General features: G+C 52.8%; 1 protein-coding gene across 1 annotated transcript in view; it reads right to left on the reverse strand.

The window, feature by feature from the left end:
• lrp8 (low density lipoprotein receptor-related protein 8, apolipoprotein e receptor) overlaps positions 1 to 15,000 on the reverse strand; it is a 40,747-nt gene that overhangs the window by 2,991 nt on the left and 22,756 nt on the right. Inside the window, exons 4-12 of the mRNA XM_047026923.1 lie at positions 14,353 to 14,481; positions 9,126 to 9,524; positions 7,489 to 7,611; positions 6,731 to 6,853; positions 4,212 to 4,331; positions 3,340 to 3,465; positions 1,173 to 1,344; positions 424 to 648; positions 117 to 235 (exon numbers count right to left, since the gene is read on the reverse strand). Of these exons, the coding sequence (XP_046882879.1) occupies positions 117 to 235; positions 424 to 648; positions 1,173 to 1,344; positions 3,340 to 3,465; positions 4,212 to 4,331; positions 6,731 to 6,853; positions 7,489 to 7,611; positions 9,126 to 9,524; positions 14,353 to 14,481 (1,536 nt within the window). The remainder of the gene's footprint in view (positions 1 to 116; positions 236 to 423; positions 649 to 1,172; positions 1,345 to 3,339; positions 3,466 to 4,211; positions 4,332 to 6,730; positions 6,854 to 7,488; positions 7,612 to 9,125; positions 9,525 to 14,352; positions 14,482 to 15,000) is intronic.

The following is a 15,000-nucleotide window of genomic DNA, read 5'->3' on the forward strand; positions in this document are numbered from 1 at the left end:
GCCTTTCAAACACGGTTGAAACAGGTATGGTCAACCACACCAAGAACCACGTTGAAACACCATCCCATCAGCAGCACCACGTGTGTGTGTGTGTGTGTGCGGTGACCAGGCCTTACCCAGGGTGATGCCATTGGGCCACTGGATGTTGTCAGAGACCAGCACCTGTCTGTCCACCCCATTCATGCCAGCCTTCTCTATCCTGGCTCTGCTGCCCCAGTCGGACCAGTACATGAACCTGCCCACCACACACACACACACACACACACACACACCAGGGAGACAACAGCAGACAGTTGGCTATACAGTGGCATATATAGAACAGCAAGGGTTCAAATGGTCACACTCACACACAACAAACACACACACACACACACCCTTACACACAGCTATGCCAAACCCCTTCACACCCCCCCAGCGCCTCACCCGTGATGGGGGTCCAGGGCTATGGCTCTGGGCTCGCTCAGCTCCGTGGTGACGAGGACGCGTCTCCTGGCGCCGTCGGCCGACGCCACCGAGATGCTCTTGTCCCCAGAGTCAGTCCAGTACAGGTTGTTCTGGAGCCAGTCCAGGGCCAGGCCCTCCGGGGACACCAGGGAGTCCAGCAGGGTGGCCTGCCTGGCCAGGTCACTCGCCTCCTGGATCAGCGAGCTGGGCCAGGACAGGAGATCATGACGACATCAATAATAGTCATCATAATAATAACAACAAGAATAATAATCCATTTTATGCCTTTGTCGCGCTCAAAGCGCTACAGTCCATTGCAATTTTGAATCCTAAAACATAACACACAAAATGAACAGAGCACAATTCAATGGGCCATTAAAAACCCGACGGAAATGAGATGAGACAGAAATGATGAAATGTGTCATGTGACACATTACCATGAGGGCGAGGCAGGTGTTTAGATATGCCTGCCACTAGCACAGACACGTATGAGAGCCTCGATCATCCGGGGAAAGTGGCTGTGGCCTCAGGGCGTCTGTTTCATGGGCTCGTGTCATGGATCGGTGAAGGCAGGAGAGAGCCTCTTTAGAGGGGGTTCTTTCCTGGGCCAGTCCCTCTGGACTGCTTCTCACTGGGGCCGTTCTTTTCCAGGGGCGATACTAACATGAAGTGCTTCCAACATGCCCTTCTAACATGGGCCGTGGGGCCGGGGGGGCCGGGGTGCCTACCTGTAGATCTTGCGGTGGAAGCGGTCGCACCAGAACATGCGGTGGTTGGCCACGTCGACGTCCAGGGACACCACGTTCTTCTGGGTGGGCACCACCTGGGTGTAGTCCCTCTTTACAAGGTCCACACGGCAGATCTCGTGACGGTTAGTGAAGAGCAGGTAGGGGCTCTTCCCTGGGGGAGAGGAGAAGAGGAGGAAAGGAGAGGAGAGAGGAGAATTGAGGAGAGGAGAGGACAGAGGAGTAAAGGAGGAGAGGAGAGGAGAGAGGAGGAGAGGGGAGTAGAGGAGGAGAGGAGACACACAACACTTAGATTGGAAGAGATTACAGCCTCCGGTATGACTTGTGTTTAGAATGCCGTTGGTCGTGCTGCAGAAGACCAAGCAACACAGCTGCTTTGAAAGCCCAGGGAGTCCGATGCGCTGCTCCCAAATGACCAGTCCGTTTACAGCTCACCCCAGTCGATTGCCCCGGACGCCACTTCACAACGTGGATACCGCAACACAACCCGGCGGACATTCCAATTTCTCGTATCATTTTCCTATGCACAAGGGCTGAAAAGCCTCTGCATCGACCAGCCTGTTGGTGCGATGTTAATCTCGCCCCTGTCTATTATCTCACCCTGGTAAATATGGATCAGGGAGGGACTGAGCTAACAGGTCATTGACTCACACACAGCCAGAACCCCCCCCCCCTCCCCCACCACCTCCACACAGACACCTACAGACAGCCGATACAGTCATTACCGATGAGGGTAAACAAGCCTGAACAAAAAGGGAGGCCAGCCGGCTAATTGACTCCCCTCCGTCAGGAGTAGCGGTGACAGAGGCTGTCTGGTGGTTAGCGTGGCTGGACGCGGAGCCCCTGGCCCTGGGTGGATCTGACAGACAGAGGCTGTCTGGTGGTTAGCGTGGCTGGACGTGGAGCCCCTGGCCCTGGGTGGATCTGACAGACAGAGGCTGTCTGGTGGTTAGCGTGGCTGGACGTGGAGCCTCTGGCCCTGGGTGGATCTGACAGGAGGGCGGAGAGAGGAACTGATGTGATGTGTTGGTCCGATGTTTCTGAGGCTCAAATGAAATATTGTTCCACATGCAGGAAAACATTTGGAATGTGATGATATTCAATGGACTGATTTCCTGACACGAACAACGTTCTCGATTTGACCCTTTCATTTTTCCCTAATTAAAGGCATTTGTTTGAGGTCAAATGTTAATATGTCCTAATATGTCTCCATAGTGTCTGGATCCATATCAGTGTCCATGTATGTCTACAGAGTGTCCGTGTCAGTGTCTATGTATCTATATCTACAGAGTGTCTGTGTCAGTGTCTATGTATCTATGTCTACAGTATATCTCTCTACCTGTTGCCATTCTGCATCAGCTGTCAAACACAACCTCTGCATTCTTCTCAGTGTCTGCAGCCTTCTCCAGGATCTCTCCATGCAGGTAGGAATGGCTTCTGGGAGCCAAGTTCCAAGTTTTGTTCAAATACCGATATTTCGATTCCCTGCTGCTTTCACAGACTCCCTCTGATTCCCACAACTCCCATCCCAGTCAGGCAAACAAATGACAATGTTTATCAAAGCTGTGAGACTGTCAGGAACTTGCCACCACAATTCGAACATTTCCCCTCAGAGGAGAAAATTGAGTTTCTCTCTCTCTTTGACTTCGGTTGTCACTGCAGTTGTTTTTTTCTCCAGAGCGTTTTTTTTGTTTTTTACATCTGAGTCGGCAATTCCTCTCCCAGTAAAGCTAAACAATCCTCGAACTCACACAGACCGCCACACACACACATGCTCTCACACACACTCTCACACCACACACACAGCCATGCTAAATGATATTAACACAATTTAATGAGAGTCATAAAATCACAGCAGTCGCCAGGCTTGAGGGGCAATTCTGTGTGTGCGAGCGTGACTCACTCATTGCTGCCAATTAGGAAATGGCTGTTTAAAAGTGTAAACATAACATTGGCCTCTTCTTTTAATCCTTAAGGGCAGCTCAGCGACGGGTTTATCTGAGAGGAGAAATAATTGACCCCTCGACAAAAAATTGTTCCAAAAGCTCTTTTGGAGAGCTCACATCCACTGGCTGTGTCAGGGTTCTGTGGGGAACCTGGGTTCTGGGTTCTGCGGTCAGGGTTCCTGGTGTCTCGGTCCCTCACTCACCCTCGGCTTTGCAGGTCTTGGTGACAGGGTCCATCTCGTAGCCCTCGTAGCACTCACACTTGAAGTCTCCCTTGTAGTTGACGCAGGTCTGGCTGCAGGCTGCAGGGTTCTCACACTCATCTATGTCTGGGGGGGAGGGGGGGGGGGGCGGTCAATTCAACAGACAATGGAAGTGTCCTGTCTGTGTGTATTCGTGTACTGTATTCATGTGTGTGGAAGAGACAAAGAGAGGTAGATAGGCTATGCTTTTGATGAAAGGAGGAGGATTGGTCAACTTTAATTACATTATATTTTTTTATACATTTCTGATCTCTGCTCCAGCTCTGCACCGTTTTCTTTTGTAAATTTCAGTCCTGGTGGACTGACAGCTAAATCAAGTTAGTAGCTGTCATGCAGAGACCCTGCCTTACATGCTGTCATTCAGAGAGGCCATTGGAGACACAGTGGACTCCAGATTCTCTCAGGAAACCTGCCCTCTCAGAACTGATAAGTGTTTTTCCTTTGGGTCCGATCGGCAAATGATAGTGCTCAGAGGAAAAGAGAAAGAATGTGCGTGTGTAAGCGTGTACGGGTGAGTGTGTCTGTGCGAAGGCACGTCTGTGTTGTCTGTATATTTGCAACATGTGTGTGTGTCTGTATATGTGTAACGTGTGTGTGTGTCTGTGTAACGTGTGTGTCTGTATATGTGTAACGTGTGTGTGTCTGTGCGAAGGCACGTCTGTGTTGTCTGTATATGTGTAACGTGTGTGTCTGTGTATGTGTAACGTGTGTGTGTCTGTATATGTGTAACGTGTGTGTGTGTCTGCGTATATGTAACGTGTGTGTGTGTCTGTGTGTAACGTGTGTGTGTGCGTGAGCATGCCCAGCCTCACCTCCACACGTCCTCTTATCCAGCAGCTGGTAACCTAGGGGACACTGGCACTCGTAGCCGATTGGTCGATCCACGCAGACGTGGGAGCAGCCCCCGTTGTTCAGCATGCACTCGTTGAGCCCTGGGAGGGGGGGGCAGAAAGATCAGCAAAGAACTCATCACTGCGGCTAAAACGGCGCCTCATCAATGGAGAGGTGAGGCACCGCCAGATACAGTATATACCGTAGACTTCAACTGTATCCAGCTCTGTTCAAGGTAGGTGGATGGAGCAGGAGCCGCACCAACCCAGTCCTGTCAGGCAAGGAGATCTCTCCCAGGAGCCGTCAGAGTGAAGGATGCAACAGGATTAAAACCCGGCCCGAGCCTCCATGCTTCTATTTCAGGGCTGAGGAGGAGGTTTGGGCACAGTGTGTGTCTGTGTGCCTGTGGCAGTGGGATCCCCAGAGGGAAGATGTGTGAAAACTGTAACAGCTTTCCGGACAGTTTTCAAGGATAGACATGATTTAGAGGTCGCCAACCATGTCCGCTGGGGCTAAAGAACACAGTTCTTGTCGCTCTCTCCTCTTTCTCACTCCCTTTCTCTCTGCAGTCTTTCTCACCATCAGCCTCTTACGGATGAAGCACCTACGGTCATGCTGTTGTTGAAAGCAGATGCCCCCGTCTTTCATAAATAAAAGCAGGAGTTCATTTCAAGCGGGACAGACACACTGTAAAAGCATACTTGAATGCCCGGGAATAGCCTCTGTTTTTAGGTGGAGGCAGCAAATGCAATCTCATGTTCCTGGCTGGGTGTGCTTGTTTGTGTGTGCTAGTGGATATGAGCGTGTACTGTATGCGTTTGTTTGTATGTGTGTGTGTGTACTGTTTGTGTGTGTATGTGAGTGGTTATGTTTGTCTATTGTACCGTTTGTGTGGTGTGTGTTTGTGTATGCGTCTGTACTGTGTGTGTGTTTGTGTGAATGTTTTGATATGTGTGTGTACTGTGTGTGTGTGTGTGTGTGTGAATGTTTTGGTATGCGTGTGTACTGTGTGTGTGTGTGTGTGTGTAGTTTTTGCCCACAAGCTCAGCTCTTGGAGAACAGGTTGCAAGTTGAAGGTTGAGCGAACTGTGGGATGGGGTAGGTGTCTGTGGATACGCTTTTAATGAGCTGAAATAGAGGGTGATATGTTAGAGAGAGAGAGAGGGAGCGTGAGAGGAAGTGTGAGAGAAAGAGAGACAGAATGAGTGAGAGAGAGAGTGAAATAGAGAGAGAAATAGAGATCTTCATTTTTCTTCCTTGGCCTCTCTGCTTTCCCACCTTCTCTAACTCTCAATCTCTTTCAGAATCGTTCCCTCGGTCTCAATCTCTCCCTCCAACCAAGTTTGTTTTCCACAAACTGAACCTCTTTTCACTGGAGGCTGAAGATGTTTGTGCTGCCCAGTATGCCAGTGCGTGCGCGTGCGAGTGTTCAGCCGTGTGTATGCGTGTCGTGTCGAGTGTGCTTCCAGACTAAGCAGCAGCGAGGACAGGTGCCCTCTCTCTTCTCCTCTCCTCCCCCTTTTCTCTCCCTTTCTCCAGAAGAGACCCCAGGACTGTCTGTCTGCTACCCCACAACAACCAGGGTCATTAACAATTAGGCCAGGCTTTGCTCTACACCACTAAGCACCTGGCTTTTGTCCTCACACACACACACACGTGAGACAGAATTAGAGGATAAGGGACAGGACGCTCAATCTTCTTGCTCCCTCCCTCCCCTTCCCTCCATCTCTACCTGGCTTTCTCATTTTCTCTCTCTGTCTCCACACACACATCAGAGAGCACCGAAATCTCTCTCTCTCTCTCTCTCTCTCTCTCTCTCTCTCTATCTCTCTCCTTTGATGGTAATGAGAACGAAAAAGCTTTTATTCTCTTGATCAGTTGAAGCTGGCACTAATTTGAGTCAGGCCCTCAAGTCTTTGAAACGCACAGGAGCAGGAGAGAGATAGTCACCCATCTGTTGTGAGGAACACAGGGCCCCTCTCCTGTGGACGTGGTTGAGCAAACAGGAACACTCTCGTCCCCCTCTGTCTTCAGTAGCCAAGCAGAACGCCTTCCGAGCGACTGAATGTGCTTTGTCGTACCTTGTGCCTTGATGCTAGTGGCAAACATGATTTTGCATTTGTAAGACAGCAGAGAGTGGCCTAGGTGGGTCTATCTGGCCGAGTCTTGTTGGCAGAACTCTCCGGTCCTCTAAACTGCCGGGTGGCGGCCTAAACATATCCAGGTGAGAGAATACTCTCCCCAGGGTTCTGAATCCCCCCAGCCGCATGTGTGACACGTGTGTGTGTGGTGTGTGTGGTGTGTGTGTGTGTGGTGTGTGTGCTGTGTGCGGTGTGTGTGTGTGGTGTGTGTGTGTGGTGTGTGTGCTGTGTGTGTGGTGTGTGTGGTGTGTGTGTGTGGTGTGTGTGCTGTGTGTGGTGTGTGTGTGTGTGGTGTGTGTGTGATGTGTGTGGTGTGTGTGGTGTGTGTGTGATGTGTGTGACGTGTTTGCTTCCCTCACCGCACTCTTTCTTGGGCTCGTCTGACCGGTCTTTGCAGTCCTTCACTGAGTCACACACCTTGGCGCTGTCGATACACTCGCCGTTCTTACACAGAAACTTCAGGGGGCTCTCACAGCGGGTGGCTGGAGCAGAGATCAGACCAGACAACAGAGCAGAGATCAGACCAGACAACAGAGCAGAGATCAGACCAGACAACAGAGCAGAGATCAGACCAGACAACAGAGCAGAGATCAGACCAGACAACAGAGCAGAGATCAGACCAGACAACAGAGCAGAGATCAGACCAGACAACAGAGCAGAGCAGAGATCAGACCAACAGAGCAGAGCAGAGATCAGACCAATCGAGCAGAGCAGAGGTGGTTAAAGAAGCTTCTATTCAACATTATCCAAGTTTAGTAAGTCGTACTAGAAGCTAATAGGAATACTAGGATCAAGTGACACACCAAGGTTAAATATGGAAGGAGAGTCTAGTTGAGGAGGCTGACAGACAGGCAGACAGACAGACAGGCTGACAGACAGACAGACAGACAGGCAGACAGACAGGCTGACAGACAGACAGGCAGACAGCCTGACAGGCTGGCAGACAGACAGGCTGACAGACAGACAGGCTGACAGACAGGCAGACAGACAGACAGGCAGACAGACAGGCTGACAGACAGGCTGACAGACAGGCTGACAGACAGGCTGACAGACAGACAGGCAGACAGGCAGACAGACAGACAGACAGGGAGGTGGAGACACAGCCGGGTGGACGTACCGTTGACACAGCCGGCCTCGTCACTGCGGTCAGAGCAGTCATGGATCTTGTTACACTGCTTGGTGCCGTGTATGCAGGCCCCGTCTCCACACTGGAACTCATCAGGCCGGCACGTCAGCAGGGCTGCATCCCACACACACACACACACCACCAGAAAGAAATAAGATGTTTTAAATGAATACTAAAGCAAGACTACATCCACACATCACATTCCTACACATCCCCTTACACAGCGTCATGCACACTTTCAATCCATACTCGGTGCTTGGGCAGCCTGGAGCACAAGCAGTTAACCCGTGGGCTTGTGATGAATGATTTTCAATATCCGGCCCCAAGATGGCGGCTAAGCATGCCGTTCAGCTGCCCCTCCAACACACTCACATCCCCACCAGCCCCACACACACAAGCTTTTCATCAATGGCCCCCCGACAGACTAAAAAGCAATATCTAACACCAGGGGCTGTGATTTAGAGTTGAGCAGGTTGTGAGCACGGGCAGAGCTGGGATCAGGGTCCAGACAGACAGACAGACAGACAGACAGACAGACAGACAGAGAGAGAGAAAGTGATTATGTTCCCAGAAAGCTTGGCTTCCTATCAGGGAGATCAATCTGAGAGCTGGCGCCTTGATTAGGCCGATAATCTACTGCAGCACACTGAACAGCACATACACCGTATACACTCCTGCACACGCTCAGAAAGGGGGTTCATCTTATCGGGCCTTGTTGTCTTTCAAACGTTCTTCTTATTATGAGTTATTTTCCGCGGCTGGCCCTTCATTGTCAGCTAATTGTGTCTCCATGTTGCTCAGTTGGTAAGCCAGGTGTTTGATGCCCATATTGGTAAAGCTAAAGAACTTTACTTCCCTGCTTAACCTTCAGAGCTGCTTAACTGTGCTTTATCGGTTTAGCTGGCCTTGGACAAACAGTGTTTGCTGTGTTACTGCTCACCAGACACCAATACAGCTGTAGCCTTCTCAAGATACACTGGCAGTATCTCCAGTTGCCAACAGTCATGAGGCGTGCAACCATTACAGGGCATTTAAACATGCTCAAGGACGTTAAGGGGTTGCCTAGCAACGTCCGGACACTGGCTGGCATGCGCCTGTTTTGCACAGGCCTGGCAGAAATAACATCAATCGCTGCTAACTGGCATTTATGACATGGCAGAGAGCGAGCCGTGTTTGATGTGTTTCTTAGTGATGAAGGGGAAAGACTATCTGGGTTTAACAACCATCAGCGCCTTAAGGGCTCCCTGCTGCTGCAGACGGGAAACCCTGTTTTATCACGCCGGGCTCATCTCACCTCGGTGTTTATCACAGGGAACAAACGTTCTCCCTCTCGGCCAAAGACAAACTCAGTAGACTAGGTATCCTGCGCCTGGCTGGTGAAAATGTATCGCGGCACAGAGTGGAGAAGCGGAACGAGGAGAAATATGTGTTTACGGCTATTTCTGTTAACTTCAACCCGTCCATGACTAACCCATGTAGGGAAACGATATTCACAGGGATGATATTCCCAGTGAGACGCGTCTGAATCTGTGGCGAACGGCAAACCTTTCCCCCGTAACGCGCGACCGTCCCTGGACACCGTTCTGTATCTAAAATGGCGTCGGCACACAAGATGGAGTCCCACTCACGGCAGTCCACCTCGTCCGACTTGTCCTTGCAGTCGGGGTCTCCGTCGCACTTCCAGGCCAGGCGCACGCACTCCCCATTGGCGCAGCGGAACTCCCCCACCGTGCAGTTGGCCCTGCGGCCGTGAGGGGGGGGGTAGGGGTGGGCGCCGTCGCCGCCGCAGCGCTCCGGCCACTCGTCGGAGCCGTCGGAGCAGTCCGGGTCGCCGTCGCAGCCCCACATGACGGGCACGCACTCGGACGAGTTGCAGCGGAGCTCGTGGGGGCCGCAGGTGGAGGCGGCGGAGCACTTGAGCTCGTCGCTGCCGTCGCCGCAGTCGTCGTCGCCGTCGCACGCGTAGGCGGGCGCCAGGCACTTGCGGTTGGCGCACTGGAACTCTCCGCTGGGGCAGGCCTTGGCGTCTAGATGACGGAGGGAGGGAGGGAGGGGAGGGAGGGAAAATCAAATATAGGCATACAAACGGAATGAGAGAGACAGTGTGTGTGTGTGTGTGTGTGTGAGCGAGAGAAAAGACAGGTTGCTAAGATTTTCTCTCTTAAAAGAAAGGCAGAGAGCAAGAGAGAGTAGTCAGGAAGCGAAGGCAGATTAAAAAGTAAAGTTTGACTAACACCCTTGTCACTGTGAGCCAGAGAGCCAGGGAGAGAGAGGGAGAGAGAGGGAGAGAGATAGAGAGGGGATAATACACCTCTCCCTGCCTGGCCTCCCTGTGGTAGATCTCCATCTGTATCTCTCTCTCTCTCCTAAGCCTAGTCAGGCTGACGAGCAGAGATCCTACCGCCACAGTCTCACTGCAGAGCGAGGCATGCTGGGGAAAAAGAAGAGGGCAGCTTTGCTTTTCAAACACGCCACAGGTAGATGGCTTCCGACCCCTCGCCCTGCAGCCTGGCGTCATGGCAACTCCCAGGACCCGGCTGTTTGTTGTGATCTGTCCGACGACCACGCTAAAGGTCAAAGGAGAACATCTCGTTTCCTGTAGAACGGGGCTTCAGGTGAGGCTGTCGTCCAGCGAGAAGACCATACCCGACAGGTGTTGAGGCACACGGTTGTTTTTCCTTCACGGGGCTACAAACATCTCTTTTTGATTTATTTATGGCATTCAGTCTTGCTGAAAGCAAGGTGGTGCCTTATAAGGCGGTGATGTAGAACAGAGCAGCATTGGAGTGGGCAGACCAAAGATTATACCATAAAGATGTTCATCCACAACCAAACCAGCCAACATCTTTGATAAAAGCCTTGACTGACCAACGTGAAAACAGACCCTAGTGATTATCCAGCTTATTATATTACACCATGTGAGCCATTTAGCATTGCACACAGCTGTCCCTAATTAATTAATTTCACTGGGAGTCGCAGCTTTTTCACCACCACCACGCTACGACTACTCCACCGTCACAGTGCGGAAACCCGAAAAATGTGTTTTAGATTCCACTAACGGGGCTTATCTTCATGAATATTTACAGGGGATTTCCTGCGTTAACATTGCAGAAAATTCAACACGCGTCGATGATGCAGCGGGCCGATAAGGGAGATTCCATCCACATGCAGATTCCACACGGGGAGGATCATTAGCACGTTCTGTTCCAGCCCCTCCGGAGAGAAGGCATGGTTTCTGCCGGGGCTCTGAGGAACAGGGTTTGGAGGTGTGTTGGGATCCTGCCCCTGGCTCGCTGCCAAAGAGACCTCACGCTTCTCCTGGGTGTCCTTCCTGTCTGGGATGCTGATCCAATGGTCATGTGACACCATCGACATCATAGCTAGCCAATTGGTGGTGGTGGTGGCGTGACCTGGTTCACTCTCCATGACTGGAGTGGAGATGCCCTGATGAAGGGAGACGGTTGCCGCTGGCTCCGAGGTTGTGGGAGGCATGACTAGTCGCTCGCTCTACGCTTTCCAGCAGGGGGGTGTGTGTGATGTGTATGTGTGCGTGTGCCTCTACTACCTCTGAGTATACAGACCAGCACCTCTCTGTGCATCCATCAAAGCCTGCAGGTTTAACGTTCCCTCGGCTGTCATGCATATTCAGAACACTAGTCCTAGTCCTGGGGGGGGGGCGCTTGGGGTCAGCAGTAGCCCCATTCAGGAAGGTCGTGTTGTCCGCTGCTTCAGACAGAACCCCCCCCTCCCCTCCCTCACAAGGGGGAGAAACTCCATTGACCTTCCCTCTGATGTCACACACACACGTTTCCACAGTAAACAGGCCGGCGGCAGGAGAGGGGCAGCCCTCACCCCCCCTCATCCCTGGCCAGGATCCCCCCCCCCCACCCCACGGTCCCTGCCCAGGATCCCACCAGAGAGGACGAGACACCACTGAGTGGAACATTACTGTGGATTACTGAGAGAGGAGCTTTACTTTCTTCAGGGGCCTTGTGCTGCTGGTTCTTAATGTTATATTAATCTACTACATCTCTGGAGAGGCCTGGATTGCACTTACTGCATAATTCAACATGTGGATGGCTCAATTAGCGGAACTCCTCTACGTGATGTAGTTTTTGAAGCTCTGTTGGTGGTGGGGGGTGGGGGGGGGGGGGGGGTAAGGCTGTGAATGGGCCCTGGGAGGGGTCCAACGGGAAGGTGTGCAGCTGGGATGGGGGCGGGCTGGGATGGGGGCGGGCTGGGGGGGGGCGGGCTGGGAGGGGGTCGGGTTTTAGGTGGGGATCTAGGGGACGGCCTCAGCTGTGCCCTGATGGGGAGAGAGGCGAGTGTCTGTTTGTTTCAGAGTCTCTCTGGGTCCACGTTAAGAGCCTATCCACTTTGGGAAGTGTGTTTTGTGAGCGTGCTCGGTGAAGCGAGACACAGAGTCAAAACAACGACAGGCTTCGGAAATGTTAGACCACTTGACCCCCTGTAGAGTGTACCATTCAGGGAGAGAGGGACAGTGAGGAGAGGGAGAGAGGGAGAGACAGATCATTGACATTGACAAAGAGAGAGAGAAAGAACTACTCGAGAAAGAAGGTGAGAGAGACATGAAGAGGGAGAAAGAGAGAGAGTGAGGGCTCAGAGGCATAGAGTGTGGGGGGGAGGTGGTGGGGGGGTGAGAGAAGGGGCATTAACCAGTCTTGCATTGTATTTCCCATCATCAGCATCTCACACGGAATACAAACCCACAGCCAGGTCAACGCTGCTCTGAGGAGAGTCCTGCTGCAGCGGGCTGAGAGTCAGACAGGAGAACTGATGTGCTGAGACGCGGCAGGGAGGGATGGGGGGGGGGGGGCAGGAGGAGGGGGGGGGGGGGGAGGAGGGGGGGGGGAGGAGGAAGGGGGGGGGATCGGCAAATTAAACTTCCGAAGGCTTTGGCCGGGGATAATGTCAGCGGCGTAACGGGCCGCAAACAGACAAACGCACTCATACACACACACACACACGCACACACACGCACACCTGCCGCGGGAAATCAATTATCAGCCGAGCCAAGGTGAAATACAGCTGAGGCTTCCAATATGCTCTCTGTCCACAGGGCCCCTCTGGAGCCAGCAGGGGGGGGGAGGGTGCTGAGGAGTTAAACAGTGGTCAGGGACTAGATCACCATGCCCTTGTCTATCCTTATCAGGCACAGTGTTTAGAGTCTGCATTGTCCTGAGGCTGGGGGGGGGGGGGGAGAGACATCTAGGCGCTGGTGGAGGAGGCCGGGGAGAGGGAAGGGGCGGAGGACAGGAGGAAGAGAGGTGGGAGCAGGGAAGGAGGGCATGGAGGAGTCTTCTAAACCTGGTGGAATGGTACGGGAAAGGAGGCGGAGTCGGAGGATTTGGGGGAAGTGGAGGAGGAAGGGGAGGGGGAAAGGATGGGGGTGGAGGTTGAGAGGGGGGGAGAAGGATGGGGGTGGAGGTTGAGGGGGAGGATGGGGTGGAGGCTGAGGGGGAGGATGGGGTGGAGGTTGAGGGGGAGGATGGGGGTGGAGGCTGAGGGGGAGGATGGGGTGGAGGTTGAGGGGGAGGATGGGGGTGGAGGCTGAGGGGGAGGATGGGGGTGGAGGCTGAGGGGGAGGATGGGGGTGGAGGTTGAGGGTGAGGAGGCCCCAGGCCTGATGTCACTGTAGAGAGGTTTTAAGTGGCACGTCAATACAGACATTAGAATGTGAATGAGGATTAGCCCAGGCTAGACTGGGTCTCTATGGACTACGGCTGAAAAGCCCAACAAGCTAAGAAGGCGTAACATCCAAGTCGATGGGATCGCTCACTTTTGTGTGTGTGGGCCACTTCCAGTTCTAAGCATGACGTTATGAGAGTGGACAAAACAAGTCATTCTCACTTAGATGAAAATGCATAGCCGGCAGGTGGAGAGTGGGGTAGAGGGTTGATTTGACTTTCAATTCCCCAATTACACGTATATATATGACCATGACCTTGCTGATGAAATGTGAATCGGCCCGATGCCGTAAACACAGATATCATGAAACCTCCACACTCAGGAGCAAACATCCTGAAGGAGCACGAAGAAGAGGAAGAAAAACAACTTCGCTTCCATCTCCCCCAGCTCAACAGAAGATGTGTTCGTTTCCCCTTGCAGTGCCGAATCGGGCGCGTGCCGCTGTGCCCGATCTTCAAAGTCAAAACATCACCCCCCCCCTCCCACCCCCCCGCTGAGCTGTCGCCTCAATCATTTTTTGCTCGACGTTCGGGAGCGAGGGAGGAGAGAGAGAAAGATTGAGAAAGAGAGAAGCCGATTCTTCACGCTGCCTGGTAAGTAGGGCAGGAGGAGTCGCCGCAGGGGGCTAAGGAAGCGTGCAACGGAGAACCCCTGATTGGTCAGTCAGGAGGTGATGTCATGTATGGTGGACCTGTAGGCTGGTGCGGGGGGGGGGGGGGGGGGGGGGGGGGGGGGGTTGGGGCCGCTCATTAAGGGAGGGATACATGATTGAAGGTGCCTATGGCGGAATTCTTCTCACGTCCCGATGTTCTCATTTGATATTGAATCTCAAAGTTCCTTTTTCCGACTCGACTTGTAATGTGCTTGATCTGCTGCGCTTCACACTGAGCATTCGTATCGCTACACGTCGGGTGACACGCGGAACCGGAGAATCTCAAAGTAACCATCAAAATACAAAAAAGCCAAAGGGAATTTTCAAACGAGTGATCTCTCCCAGCCCAATCGCTTTGTTGTCAGTTGCTGCCTTGTCAGAGTACTCTGTCACCTAGGTCCTTGGACCATCAGCCCTAACCTCCTGAGGTGAGCTCCTGTCTCCCCCCTTCCACGTCCAGGGGGTGTGATTGACAGCCGTCCGTCACCACTCACCCGCCGCACAGTCCTCCTCGTCCGAGCCGTTCTCGCAGTCCTTCTCCCCGTCGCATCGCCACGACAACGAGACACACTTGTGGGTGGAGCCGCCGCAGTCGAACTTGTCAGGGGGACACGTCTGTTTGCCTGCGGGGGGGAAGAGGGGGGGGTGCACAGGAGGAGATTATCACTGCGCAGCCTTTCCGGAAGCGTAACCAAAAACAAGCTTGTTCCCCATCAGAACCCCACTCCATCACTTCAGAGATCTGGCCATCTCACCGGCTCTGTAAGGACATGAAGGGATAACATGTAATGCAGCTAATGTACAGTTGGCCGCACAGTAAAAGAACCCGAACCCCCCCCACCCCCCCACCTCTCCTGGAGGCCAATCTGCTGCTTTTGGCAGGGGAGCCATTTGATCCAGATTACACAGTGTTTAGTAGGAAACATGCTGTCATTAATTAAACATCTCTGCATCAGCGGAGCCTTAAGCCCCAGTACCCGATTTCTGGGCCTATACAGTTCAGTACATCTTCCTAGTTAGAACGTCTTTCGACTGTATTTCACTTAACCAGGTCAGGGTTGTGTACTGTATGTGCTGACTCACTGGAGCCGCCAGGCTCAGTAAAAGAATAAGGGAGGATCATCCATTGCCGGCTGATGCAT

This window comes from Hypomesus transpacificus, chromosome 10 (genome assembly GCF_021917145.1).
Source record: "Hypomesus transpacificus isolate Combined female chromosome 10, fHypTra1, whole genome shotgun sequence".
Lineage (NCBI taxonomy): Eukaryota > Metazoa > Chordata > Actinopteri > Osmeriformes > Osmeridae > Hypomesus > Hypomesus transpacificus.